This window comes from Ambystoma mexicanum, chromosome 1p (assembly GCF_040938575.1).
Source record: "Ambystoma mexicanum isolate Mex_15411 chromosome 1p, UKY_AmexF1_1, whole genome shotgun sequence".
NCBI classification, from domain to species: Eukaryota; Metazoa; Chordata; class Amphibia; order Caudata; family Ambystomatidae; genus Ambystoma; species Ambystoma mexicanum.
This window is the reverse complement of record NC_090921.1, coordinates 1084813141-1084828045: the sequence shown is the minus strand read 5'-3', so window position 1 is coordinate 1084828045 and position 14905 is coordinate 1084813141. Positions and strand designations below refer to the sequence as shown.

The 14905-nt window shown below is 44.3% G+C and overlaps 1 protein-coding gene across 7 annotated transcripts in view; it reads left to right on the top strand.

The window, feature by feature from the left end:
* Positions 1–14905, top strand: part of USP21 (ubiquitin specific peptidase 21) — a 1008218-nt gene that overhangs the window by 385698 nt on the left and 607615 nt on the right. For all 7 annotated transcript variants that reach the window (XM_069604671.1, XM_069604661.1, XM_069604666.1 and 4 more), the window contains one exon: positions 1316–1375. In XM_069604671.1, coding sequence (XP_069460772.1) covers positions 1316–1375 — 60 coding nt within the window. The remainder of the gene's footprint in view (positions 1–1315; positions 1376–14905) is intronic.

Genomic DNA, 14905 nt, shown 5'->3' with positions numbered 1-14905 from the left:
GGTGAAGGAGGCCTTGAAGGTGGACTTGTAGGGTGTGACGGGGGCATGCAATGAACATGACCATGCGGCCCATGAAGAAGGTGGAGTGTGCGGTTGAGCTGCATGTTTGGGATTGTGAGGCAAATGCTGCTGTTACCAGGGAGATAACAGCTGCCATTTCTGCCTTTGTGAACACTAGTTGGTGTGTCCCCATGCGCCTCCCTTGCCAAACCTCGCAGACCCTCAAACCGGGCAAAGGTTCTGTCCACGCCTCTCAAGACATGGTGGTCGGAGGAGTGCAGAGGAGCATGGAGACCAATCTACTGTCTACCTGATATTTTATTATGTTTATCTGATGGTTTGAAGGTTGCAAATGTAAAAAATGTAAATGTGCTTGTTTTTTTAATTTAGCAACTGCGGCTTACCTGTGGCAGAGTAGGTATCTTAACAAGGAACAAAGTATGGGGCTCTCTAAAGTGTGACCTACTAAGGCAGGGTGCAGGGCCTAATTATTTGTAGTACTTTGTTAATCTTCACAATATCAACAGTCCAATCTTGCAGTGTGTTTGGACATGCATATTCCGTGCCCCTAGTGTTCTGATTTATGATCTTACACTGTACAAATGTGCTTTTAAGTGAGGTGACTTCAGCTTGTCACTGCAAGCTTCTAGATGACCCCGATGTTAGGAACTTGCAAGAATACGGTATGGTCATAGAAAGCAAGTTGCCAGATCGCACAGCTGTATCTTGTGAAGTAACAGGGATATGAGGCGAGGTTTCCTGAATCACTTTGCAAACTTTATTTATAGCAATTATTTCTTACAGGGAGCACTGTTGCACAAAAATGTTGAATTGCCCAGGAACACATACGAATTCTACATTTTTAATCAGTTTTACACTCAAATAAATTGCTACAGTTGGAACAAGGACAGGTTTCATCAGCCCTCCAATTCAGATATATTTACTGTGACTTTCCATATCTAGGGTTACATTTGTAAGTTATTGAGACTTTAGAGTGTGTGCACTTGCGTCATGTACTGCTCTTCATTTGCAAAGGAGGGAGATTGACAGTTACAGGTGGAAAGTAGAGGACAAGTTTACATTTATTCACACTGTTACCACTGAGATGACTCAGGCAGTGGGAGCCGATACTTCATAGCAAAGCTGTAAAGCTCCTGAATTTTCACCCTGTTCATGGATGACTGCCATGCATGAAGACAACAATTTTGCTAAGGCAGCCTCTTAATTAAACCACTATTTGCATGTTTGAACCCTAAATAAACTATTATATGTCCTTGTAAGATGTATTAAAATATGTTGTGCATTTTTCCCCCAGCCGCAGCAAACCCTTGTTTTAGGAACCGGCCATGTAGGACTACGAAACCTTGGCAATACTGTGAGTAATCCTTCCATTCAGTACATTTTTCATAGTGTTTTCATAGCTATTTAATGCGTTGTATTGAAAAACGTATTCTTTTTGAATTTGGTATAGTATCTCTGATTATAGTGCTATGTTACCGGTTATTATCTGAATGAAAGAAAAAAATCATTTCATGAATGTGTTCAGTTTATCCACTTTGGGGGAGATTTGGAATAAACCTGAGAAACGGATCATTAATGCCATGGTGCATTTTGTCTATATTGGGTAACACTGTTCCCTGTAATGGCAGCCTTTATATCTGCAATATATTTTCTGTAATATCAGGAATTGTAAGATGATGAAGGACGGTATTTCCAGATCTAGGACTACCATTCCCATCTAGGCACTGGTCCTCCTCCACCCCCTGCACCCTCACAACTGAAGTGGGAAATCTCTTTTCACTGTCTTTACTGTCTGTTTTTTTTTTTTTTAAGTTGAAGGTTGAAGAAAAAATGGGTTCATCTGTAATGGATTTATTTTTAAGTTTTTGCTTTCTATTCATAGTTTTAAAATGCTGTATGTTTTGCGAAAGGTTATTTTTGTAACCAGATGCAATAAAAAAAAGAAAATTCACTATCTTTACTGTTCCAGAAGTTGTCCCTTCAGCCAAAATAAATGAGTGCTTGAACAGTGACATCACTAAATATGTAAAAATAATAGTGGATTGGAAACAAGGGCCTTGCACTATTTGTGACATCAGGGCCATTCTGCAAGCTATAGGAATTTCAACAGGTGGAACTGTTCCTTCCGAGATTACTTATTGTGGTTTATTGGAGTGTAACTTACTCTTACGCTGAGTAAGTGGGTGAGTAAATTAGTTTTAGTGCGCTCTACCCGTATTTTGATGTTTCACAAGTTTCTGTTTTGGTTAATTTAGGGAGTTGCCCAGTTGCTGCACAGTAACATAGAGACTGGAATCCACCAACCAGTCGGAAAGTGTATCTGTTTAGGTTTGGGTTTTCTATGCTGGCCTGTGCGCAACTGGGTGAGTATTAAATTTGAATGTGTCTGATATAAGAGGCTAGATGTGATCTCATTGCTTTTTTAGTTTTATTGTATTTTATTCATAGTTGTGTAAAGAAGGTCCTTCTGCATCCCCTCAAGCTTTCTAACATCTGTGGACCCTGGCACTGGAATAAAGGAGGAATGGATGCCCGGGTACAGATTCACAGTCCTCTTTTAATACAAGTTCAAAAGACACACTGAAGCACACACACAGCTTCTGGAATCAGCTTGCTTATATAGGTATTTTCAATGATGCAATACTTTCATGCAATTTCAAGATACATATCTGATTGGTTCTCTAAGCCGGACAAAAAGCCCTCCTTATCTTTGATTGGGTGGCTTATCTGTCACTCATAAAGCCCACATGAGTTCATCCTTGGCAAGCCCTGGCTGACTGACACACAGACTGATCAGCTTATTTTAGGCCCAGCCGAACACAATTACACATCCTTTTAACTCCTGCTTCTCGAGGTCCTGCCAAATCTAATTGGCAGTTTATAACGTGGAAAACCCCATGAGCTCATTTTATTTGCTGCCAAGTAACGCAGCTGATCTGTACTAATTGGTAACTACCTTGCCTTTATCTATTTTACCATGAATCATGTCTGCTTTTTCCTGGCCAAGTTTCAAATGCAATCTCCAGACCCAATTATTTCACAACAAGATGGTGCCAAAGAATATTCTCTACCAGCATGAGTAAGGGTCTTTTACACTTGCTCTCAAGATGCCATTTTGTGCTTTGGCATCCAGCTTAGAACATATCTCAGCCTGTTCAGCTGAAAGGGGCCCCTAGGGGACCCTGACGTCTATGGAAACAAGGTGGGTCACCACACACGATAGAGACGCCAGACACGAGGTTGTATTCCCAAAGCTAGGGTTTTATTGCAAAGCAAAAGTCTCAGTTGGCCAACTCGGTCTCACGTCCCGCAACGTGTATCTCTAGACCTCGAGGGACGCAAGAGAGCGAATTACGTACATCAGTTACATATATACAAAATGCATATCAAACAATCAGCTATAACATGTTTAACACCGCCCTTTATTGGGTTTCTTTGAACTTGGTGTGATGATGGACATCTCCGACCACTATGACACCTTCAAACATCTATTCTAGTAACAATTTACAATTTGTGAGTGCGAAGGCATCTTTCGTTTATTGAATAAAACACGGCGCCTCTGTTCTTGGAAGCGAACTACATATGGGGGGAGTTGCATTCCGGAACTTGCTATCTATCAGGTGTTATTCGCGTCCTGGGAGCCGTCATGCTCTAGCGGGCTCAGCAAAGGGGGGCCGTAAGAAAAGCATAATTCAAGCCTCTAGCGGTATTATTCTAACATATTCTACCATATAACGAGACTGGCTGGCAGCTGTGAAATGATTAAATGCCCTGCAGCTCTGCTTCAAGTCTACATTCGGGAGGGAGTCGGGCATCCTTCCTGGCGCTGCCTACATTTGTGTTTCAGCGAACTCTTGTTATTCTCACGGCCCTGCTGCCTTGTCCTTTTCACACACAGACAACAATGTTCCACAGTCGAGCAGTGTAAGCGGATAATATACTGCAAAGCAATAGGAACAGAAAGCAATGAGCAATGGTTAGAAAACAAAATGGCGATTCTTGTTACATCAAAATGGCCACTCATTGGCAAACTCGAAAAGCTATATTCTGTCATATCGTGCATGAGACGGTTGGCCCACGGCCACCAAAATGCGTTTGTGGTCTCAAAGTAGAGGTATCCGTATTTCGAGACTGACACAGCCTCTCTACCAAACAGTGAGACGTTATTTACTTTTGAACATAACTAATTTTCTATCCAGTTTCCAGAATATATTTGTACATATTCATGATGTGTGTGTAATACCCGAGGCACAATTCACTTCCTGAGTCATTCTGACCCACAAAATGAGTCACCCGAATAGGGACTTTTTTAGCTTTAAAAACACCGATTCGAATTTCTGCAATACTGCAACCATTGATCAGCCTGTCATGTTATCTGTACTCTGTTCGACGGAGTGAGGGGTTCTGGTACCCTTATACACTCCCCCCTCTGGTCAGTATTAGACCCCTGTTCGATACACGACCACTATGCCCAGTGTCCACCCTCCCCATATAAAGTGTACCTATACATCCCTGTCTCTGTCACCCCCCCTCACGGTGGTGATTTGTCTCAACATGGGCGGTATCATAAAAACATTTCGAAGGGATTGTGTCCTCCGACGTATTCCTTATCTATGATATTTGTATCTCCAGCTTGCTGGCCTCGAATTTTTTTCTCCCCATTAGAGGGCGCTGTGCGTCGACGTCCGTCGAGTAGGTGTTCCTCGACAGCCACCGTATCAACGCCGACGTCATCATGCCTATAAATGGCCACGCACAGCGTCCGTTGCTCAGTTCCGTTTTTCCACGCTTCGTGTGCCGCGGAATACCGTTGCTCAGTTAGTCGAAATATATTCATATTTCCTCGAGAAAACCGACTCGTACTCGATGGCTTCCTCCTCCGACCCGACGACTCCTCGGTCCGGTTTCAAAAAATGCTGAGACTGTGCGAAGAAAATGTCGTTGACGGATCCTTACAGGATCTGTTTGTGGTGTCTGGGAATCGAACACCAGTGTTCGGAGTGTGAGGAATGCCTATCCATGACGGCGAAAGCCTTGAAGGAGCGTAAGGGGAAGCTCGAGAGAGGTAAGTCAGTTTTAACTTCCTCGAAAGTTTCCGCAGTAGAGTCGAGACATTCGTCTCCTCACCGTCGAAAGCATTCTCGGTCCAGCTCTCGAAGTGGCTCCCACCACTCGTCGAGGTCTAGACACTCGAAAAAGAGACGTAGAAGATCTCCTTTGTCGTCGTCTTCTAGTTCCCCTGAAAGAGTAAATTGCCCCACAAAACACAGCTCTCAGGCTGAGTGGGAGGAATTCAGAAAAAAGATGCTAAGCGTCTTCGAGAAAGCGGTCTCGACCCCCTCGAAGTCAGCTGAGGGTGATACCCCGGGTGAAAAGCCCAAAAAATCTAAACGCCGGGAGTCGCAGCACCCGGCGAAAGTCGACCCGAAAGCGCCATGAGCCATCGGGAAGTAAAGCATCTTCGACGCCATCGTCGAAAGCCCCCGTTATCGAAGGGTTCTTTGACGCATCCGTCGATCGAGTCGACGCCGATTAAAAGAAAAACCCACAGCCAACGGTTACACCGAGAGCCCCCGACACGACGTCGAGAATGTCGTCGACATCCTCGAGCAGGATTCCGATCCTCTCGAGTTCTTCGAGGCCTCTTCCAGTTTTCTCGGCGCCTTCGAGGATTTTTACATCAGCGTCAAAGATATCGACCTTTTCAAGGCCACTGATGATGGCTCCCTCTGCTTTAGAGATGAGTTTTATACCATTTCACATGCCAGAGCATCCCCCCTTAACTTCAATTTATGAAGCAAGGGAAGATTCTGATCAAGAAAGGCCTTTTGGGCTGCAGAGGACCACATCACCTGAACCAGAGACTTTTGCCTCTGAGGAAAGAAGGTTGAAAGACCTTCAGGATGCATTACAGGAAGCAAGTGGCATAGACACTTCCCCAGAAGTGGAATTTGTCAAACCAGACCCAGGGGAACATGCTGAAACCCCTTATAGAACCCTAATGTCAAGAATTATGGAGTTCATGGGTTGGTCTGCGCCTTCACCTGTTTTTCAACAGGATGACCTCGCAGATATTCTGGATAAAGGTCCACAGGAGGATCCTGTGGTTCCCTTTCATTCTGCTTTACAAAGAAAGATTTTAACTAACTGGGAAACTCCTGAAGTTGTCCCTGCGGTTAACAAGAAGTTGTCAGCGAAATATAGGGTATCTGCTGCTGACCCTGAATACCTATCTAAGCACCCTACTCCATAGAGTCTGGTGGTCCAGGCTGCAACTTCATCAGGCAGTACATCTGCATACCCCACTGCTCCACAGGATAGGGATGATAAAAAATATGATGCCATGGCTAAGAAAGTCTTCTCGGCCTGTAGCATGGCTTTAAAATCTGTTAATGCGACTTGTACGCTCGCTAGGTTCAGCCACACTCTTTGGGAGTGTGTTTCATCAGCGGCTGACTGCCTCCAGGAAGAAGAAAGGGACACATTTTTAAATATCATCAGAGATGGTAAAGATGCAATGTCTGAGTCCCTTCAAACTGGCATTGATTCTGCTGACCGTATCAGCAGGGCCATGGCCGCAAGTACCACAATCCGCAGGCATGCGTGGTTGAGAAAGTCCGGCTTTGCTTCTGACGTACAGGCCAGACTTTTGAATATGCCCTTTGACGGCTCTTCCCTGTTTGGTAAGAAGGCGGATGACAGTTTGGAAAAACTGCAAATATCTAAAGCAGCAGCCAAGTCACTAGGAACTGCAATCCGCCAAACTAATTTTCGTCCCTCAGGATCCTCTTGGAGAGGGCGGTCCGTTCGCTATTATTCCTCATATGGAAGAGGCAGAGGACAACCGGCTCAAAGAGGCCAAGGAAAATGTACCCAAGGTGGACGGAGTAAAGGAAAGAAAGCTGCGTCAGCAGGAGCAGCTTTACCTTCGGCAACTGCATCAGCCGCTCCCAAACCACTCTGAGGTCTCCCATCACAAGACACCTGTAGGGGGCAGGTTAACTCACCATCTGACGGAATGGCAGGCTATTACGTCAGATGCTTGGGCATTGGAGACAGTTTCCCAAGGTTACTGCCTGCCTTTTCTACGCATCCCTCAGAGCCATCCACCGGGGAACAGCTCTCTGAAAGTGCCGGATCCGCTCCTCTTGCAGGAAATTGTAGACCTGCTAGAGAAAGGTGCCATAGAACCGGTACCTGTAGAGGTCAGGAACAAGGGCTGGTACCCCTCCCCCCCCCTACATTCTCATACCAAAGAAGGACGGAGGACTGAGACCCATCCTGGACTTAAGAGAATTGAACAAGTTCCTCAGGAAGGACAAGTTCAAGATGGTAACTCTCTCTCAGATCCTTCAGGCCCTTCAGCTTCAGGACTGGTTGGTATCTCTGGACCTTCAGGATGCTTATTTCCATGTGCCAATCCATCCCAAGCACAGGAAGTACCTGAGGTTCGCAATTGGCAACTCTCATTATCAATTTCGAGTTCTGCCATTTGGGCTGACCTCCGCCCCGAGGGTCTTCACCAAGCTAATGTCAGTTGTGGCTGCAAGTCTAAGGAGGGAAGGGATTCATGTCTACCCCTACCTGGACGATTGGTTGATAAGAGCAGTTTCTTCGGAACAAGCTTGGATCGAACTAGATTGTCTGCCACTTCCTTCACAAGCTGGGCCTCTCCCTCAATTTAAAGAAGTCACAGATGATACCATCACAGAGACTCCAGTTCATTGGAGCAGTCCTGGACACGTCCCTGGGAAAAGCCTCGCCACCAGAGGTGAGGGCTCAAGATATTCTGCCGATGGTCACCAGGTTTCAAAATGCCCAACGTCTCCCAGCCTACGACTTTTTGAGGTTGCTACGCCTCATGGCATCCTGCATATCCCTTGTGCCAGAGGCTCGCCTGAGAATGAGATCCCTTCAGTGGGAACTGAGGACTCAGTGGTCACAATTCTCAGGGAGGATGACAGATCTCCTCTGGATTCCGGACATGGTAGCCCACGACCTCCAATGGTGGGCCTCTCCAGAGAACATCTTGAAAGGAGAACTGTTTTGGCAACCATGGCCGGAGATAACAGTAGTCACAGACGCCTCACTCACGGGGTGGGGAGCCCATGCCAACGACTTGACCATCAGCGGTCGTTGGTCTCCATCGGAGTCCAGACTACACGTCAACCTGTTGGAGCTGAGAGCCATCAGACTGGCACTGAAGGCTTTTCTGCCATCTGTACGGGGGAGAAACGTCCTGATGACGGACAATACAGTGGCCATGCACTACCTCAACAAAAGAGGAGGCGTAGGGTCACTGCCACTGTGCAGAGAGGCGATGCAGCTCTGGTTTTGGGCAATTCAGGAAGGAATCTCTCTATCGGCAATTCACCTAGCCGGAGAGAAGAACTTGACAGCGGACGCTCTGAGCAGGCAGAACACAGTCTCCCACGAGTGGGAGATAGCTCAGGAAGTCCTTCAAGAGATCTTCGCCCTTTGGGGAACCCCTCAAGTGGATCTGTTCGCCACCAGTATCAACAGGAAGTGCGACAGATTTTGCTCAAGGGAATTTCCCCCGAGAGGAGCTCTAGGAGGCGCGTTCGTAGTGGACTGGGAGTTCCCACTTCTGTACGCGTTTCCTCCGGTCCCTGTCATTCCTCAAATGATCAGGAGGTTGAGAAGGTTTCGGAAGACCATGATCCTAATTGCCCCGGATTGGGCCAGGAGAACGTGGTACCCGGACCTTCTGGACATGTCCATCCATCCTCCAATTCGTCTACCGTACAGAGAGGATCTTCTCTCGCAGAAGGGAGGTCAGGTTCTCCATCCAGCCATCAAGACCCTCAACCTTCACGCTTTGGTATCACTTTATACTTAATACATGCTGGCTGATACCTGGGTTTGGCTATGATCTGAAGTTTATGCATCTTTGCCCTTTTCCTGGCATAGCTATTTTGCATGGGCCTTCTTTCCAAAAATGCTAATAGCAAAGGAAACATTTTCTCTGTGTTTGTCACTCTTCTTCCTACAGATTTATACAGTCTCCTTACAAATATTAAAAGATAAGCAAACATAACATATTCAACACACTTTGCTTTAAAAATAGGATGTTTTTTTTTAATCGCTCCCCTTCCTTCTTCTTGGTGCATCCGTAGCTGAAAAAGATAACTCTGGTATGGGTTCCTGCTTGCTGTAGAAAACTGAAATAGAGGCAAATCATTTTTTTTTTACGTTAGCAAAGCATTCAGTTATTTCCTCAAAGTGGACCTTTGCTCTTTCCTTTGATCAAAACAGTTTTACTGAGGTCATTTCTTGACACTCTCAGACCTCTCAACTATAGGCTCGATTTCCTGAAACAATAAAAATTCTCATTGGTGCACATTTAACTCCCTTTGGACTTTTTCATACAAATTGTGTCTTTAGTCTTTACTATGTTGAAAAAATGCCTCTGTACTTTTGAAGTCCTCCTGATGGCATGGGACCGTGGTCGTCTTATTTCTTTACTCTGTTGAGACATAATTAACATTTTTTGTCACTCTACCTACACTAATCTTGCCTAACCCTGTTATTTGGAACCCAGCACTGTTCCTATTAAATGCATGCAAATGTAACATATAGGCATACATTGTTTTTTCCTATCCTCAAAACTTTATGCATTTGCCAAATGCAACTTTTTGGCATTTTTGTTCTGTCACCAGAATTACAAAAAGGTTACTCCACCGTCTATCCAAAGGTCTCTTTATTTTCAATAGATATGGCCATTCTTGTATATCTATGCTATTATATGCTCACACCTGGTTGCACCTTTCTTGGGAAAATGCCATCTATTTAAAAGACTGTATTCCTTACTGCCTTTTTCTGTACTTTCCTGGTTCGTCTTACTCCTAATAATGATCAGTAAGGTTTGCTCATACACTTGCTGTGTCAACTGGTACTTACCTTTTTAATGTTTACTTGTCCACTAACACTTACTTTTGCCATAATATGTTTCTTCCCATTATATTGCTATGCTCTACTAAGGCATGATAGACATTCCTCCCATGCTCAAAAATGACAATTTGCATTTGCAAAACGTGAATGTACATCATCATATACATACAATGTTTTTGTTGCTTACTCTCATATGTTCTTTGGTGTAGTTCTATTAAAACAATTCTCTCATATGATTAGATCAATCTTGGCCATCCATACCCCTTTGGCCTTTCATTAATCACATTGTATCTTCATCAAAATACACTACACTAATCAATTATAACCAGCACCCTCCATAGTGCTTATTGTTTGCAAATCTAGATATCTTATCCATACCTTCCATCACCCTTGTCTCACAACGTTACTCTTTTTTCCTTTTTTTTGCACCAATCAACTTGTGCTTTTTGCTGCTTTCATAGCCATTCATTATTTATTTTTTATTTACCCCCCCTAAAATCGTCGTCCAGCTTTGTTTTGAACTTATGCACTTTTATCCTTATCTGTTTATGACTGTTACATTAATTGGTCTAATTACAACGCAAATCTATCATTTCTTTTACATCTTTATAATCCCTCACATGTGTGTACTTTTATTTTGTTCCCCTGTTCCTTCCAATAGACCCAGGACCTGAGCACCTGTGGTCCACAGGCCACTGGGCACTTTTTCCAAATTTTTCTGAAAATATGCAGGGGGCTGCTGCATTTTTATCATTCTCTGTGGGACTTCCCTTTCTCTCTATTTTTATCCAGCATGTGGTGCTACTTAAAAACACCACTTCATCTGTTGAGTCCTCCCTAAATATATCCTCATCAGTGAAATCAGTCAATCTAGACCCTTCTTCAAGAGCGATCACTGTTCTCTATGGCCTACCCTCATTGTCCATTCCTTCGAGCATCGCCATTACCTTTCATACTATGGCTGCATCTAATTCTTCAAGGATTGTCTTTTCCTCCTCTTTGTCCATAAGTATCTGTGATTTTAAACACCAATTCATCAGGTATTCTCACCATCTTCTGCACTAGGCCAAATAGTCATGTTAATAGAATGTTCACCCCATACATAGAAACACCTCCAACTCAACTGGAACATCTCGCAGAGTCACTTGCCCTGTGAGTGCCAGTATAAATTTGCTGTGTTTAAATAGCGTACTCCAAGAGTGGAACACACTATTCCTTGGTCAATGAATACAATCCTCATGTTAAGTTTTGTCATTAAATACCTTCCCAAAATATTGACTGGTGCCTGTCGCAAATATAACAAAAGATGAATCATGTCACACTATCCTATAGAAATGGATAATTCATCAATAAAAGGAACTCAACTCGTAGCTCCAAAGAACCATTAATCATTTATGGCAATTTCCACCATTGGATATTTTTCCTCCCGTATACATGGAAGTGCAGTTCCAGTGTCTACTAATAAAGCAAAGGTTTTGCCTTAACCATCACATTAACCCTTGGTTCCTCTTGGGGGGTCTAATATCACTGATAATTCTGAACACATTGAGTCGTCCTGTGAGCTCTCCTATTGTGGGTGAATGCATTCCCCTGTTCCTGTGAAAGGATTTCCTCTTACCACAGTGGCACCTCCTATTCTGGGTGTCAATACCTGTCCTTTGTTTGCATATCGCTAAATCTGCATGGGGGCTTGTTACAACTGCCCCTGTAGTAAATTCATTTGCACTTGCTCTAGCTGCTGTACCTGTTGCACTCTCAGCGCCTGCGTCTGATATTATGGCTGATTCTGGGGGAACCCTTCCCTAGCTTGTGAGCTATATACTGGAGGATAAGCTGTCCCTGCTCTTGAGAATTGGATATTTTGTACATATCCTTGACTCCCGCATGTGTGCACAATTGGTCCTGTCATTTCACACGTCCAACATATAGGAGGGTTTTGTTTAATTAGCGCTCTTGGTTAAATCCTCCTTGCACGTTCTGATTCTCATTCTGCCCATTCTGAAACCCATCTTGAATGTTTTGAAATCCACCCCTTCCTAGATTTCCCATTCCTCTGCCTTGTTGCACAAATCCATTCCCTCCTTGGCCCATCTGACGCTGATTAGTCGCCTGTGATGTACCAACTACTTGCTGTATTCCCAGTCTTCCTCCGTTTTGTCAATACCTCCCCTTCTATGGTATATTTTGACAGTGTTTTTCTGAACTGACTTGGCTTCCTTAATTTTCCAAGCATCGTCTTTGTTCTTATTCTTCTCCTTTAACAGCCGACAGTGATGCACTATGGTCAACTGTATTTCAGACCACGGTTTTATTTCCATTTCCATTTGCTTCTTAAGTTGCCTCTGTACCTGCCCAGGCAATCCCTGACATAAAATGTGGTAAAATACTGCCACTGCTTTCCCCCTCTGCTCGCGCGCTTCAAGAGTTCAGTGTTCCTGAATGTAAGCAAGCAGATCCTTATTCTTTTTTTTTTAATGTATAATCTTCAACAAATCTAACTTCTTTTGTATCATATTTTAGCAAACCCTATCCCTAACTGGTATTCCTTATTTAAAGCGAAAGGGTCCTATGTGTATATGCGTGTGTGTTCTTATTGCAGTATTGAATTACTTTTTCTGAATACTTTTGTTTTGTTTGCATTGAGCCTGCTATCTATTGATTGCCTGTACTTCCACAAGATCATGTGTGTGTGCCTGTGCATGAGTGCACATGTGTGTATGCAGTTGTGCATGTATCACATCCCCCTCTCCTTATAGACATAACATGACAAGAGATTTTGACCTAAATCAATTCATCATTCATATTAATTCATGTTGTGCTTAAATAATAGTGCCAAGCCTCCCTCATTCTTTGTCGGTGTCCAGCATGTGTGTACTTATTCATAAATACACTTTATTTCAACAAATGCTTAAAAAAATCTAAATAATGCACTCCTTATTCTTGAAAATCATATCAATCAAGGTGTGTGGTCTATAGAAAATGCCCTTTGACCAAATTGTTCTCAATACATCTGTTTAAATATATACTTTTCACCTATTTTGTGCAACTTTAGTCTGAGTGCACTTTGCAAGCACTTCCCCTCATTACCCAATTCTTCTTCATTCTAAATACAAATGGTTGCATCAATACATGCTTTTCCAATATATTTCCCAAAAAAAGGTTTGTTTTTTATTTATTCGTGCTATCCCCCATAAATATTCACTGTGCTTAGTTTAATGTCACTCATTATTGCATTAATATATTATTTACTGTAATTTGCACTCATAATTACATTTTGAAGGGATTGTGTCCTCCGACGTATTCCTTATCTTTGATAATACGTTTCCAGCTTGCTGTAGAGGGCGCTGCGCGTCGACGTCCGACGAGTCAATGTCCATCGACGGCCACCGTATCGGCGCCAACATCACCATGCCCATAAATAGCCACGCGTGGCGTCCGTTGCTCAGTTCTGTTTTTCCGCGCTTCGTGGGGCCTCGGAACATCGTTGCTCAGTTCAGTCAGATAATCTAATCTACAATCTACTCGAAATATATCAGCTCGTTCTCGACGGCATCTTCATCGGAACCGACAACGCCGCGATCCAGCTTCAAAAAATGTCGAGACTGCAGTAAAAAAATGTCAATAACGGATCCACACAGGATTTGCTTGTGGTGCTTGGGAGCCGAGCACCATTGTTCGGAGTGTGAGGACTGCATGTCCATGACGGCGAAAGCCTTGAAGGAGCATAAAGGGAAGCTCGAGAGAGGTAAGTCAGTCAAAACCTCCTCGAAAGTTTCATTCGGCCAAGTCGAGGCATTCGTCTCCTCGCCGTCGAAAACATTCCCATTCTAGATCTCGAAATAGCTCCCACCATTCGTCGAGATCAAGACACTCGAAGAAGAGACGTCGAAGATACCCTTCCTCGTCGTCTTCTGTTTCCACAGAAAGGGTCTCCTAACCCACAAAACACAGCTCTCAGGCTGAGTGGGAGGAATTCAGGAAGAAAATGTTAAGCGTCTTTGAGAAAGCGGCCTAGTCCCCCTCGAAGACAGCTGAGGGTGATACCCCTGGTGAAAAACCCAAAAAATCAAAACGCCACGAGTCGCAGCACCCAGCGAAACATTCCACCCGAGATCGCCACGGGCCATTGGGTAAGAAGGCACCGTCTTCGCCTTGTCGAAGATTCCTTCGACGCATGGATCGGCGCCATCGACGCCGTTGTCGAAGGGTTCTTCGACGCATCGGTCGGTCGATCGACTCGACGCCATCGTCGACGCCGATGAAAGAGAAGACCACGGCTACTCCACATCCAACGGTGATTCCAAGAGCTTTCGGCATGACGCCGAGTTCTTCGAGGTCTCTTCCGACGTTTTCTCGCCCAATAATGACGAATTTGGCTCCTTCTGCCTTAGAAATGGGTTTTATACCATTTCAGAGGTCAGAGTACCCTGGATTATCTTCAATTTATGAAGAAGGGGAAGATTCTGACCAGGAAACCTTCGAGTTACAGAGGACCACACTACCTGTTTCAGAGGATTTCACCTCTGAGGAAAGAAGGTTGAAAGACCTACAGGAGTCATTACATGAGGCAAGTGGGCTGGACACTTCCCCAGAAGTGGATTTCGTTAAGCCAGACCCAGGGGAAATGCCGAAACACCCTATAGAACCCTGATGGCAAGAATTATTGAATTCATGGGTTGGTCTGCGCCTTCGCCTGTTTTTCAACTGGATGACCTGACAGACATATTAGACAAAGGTCCACAGGAGGATCCTGTGGTCCCCTTCCATACAGCCTTACAAAGAAAAATTGCATCTAACTGGGAAACTCCTGAAGTTATCCCTGCTGTCAAAAAAAGATTATCAGCCAAGTATAGGGTAGCTGCTGCTGACCCTGAATACTTATCGAAACACCCGACTCCAGATAGTCTGGTGGTCCAAGCGGCAACTTCATCAAGCAGCAGGACCGCTTACCCTACTGTCCCACAGGATAGAG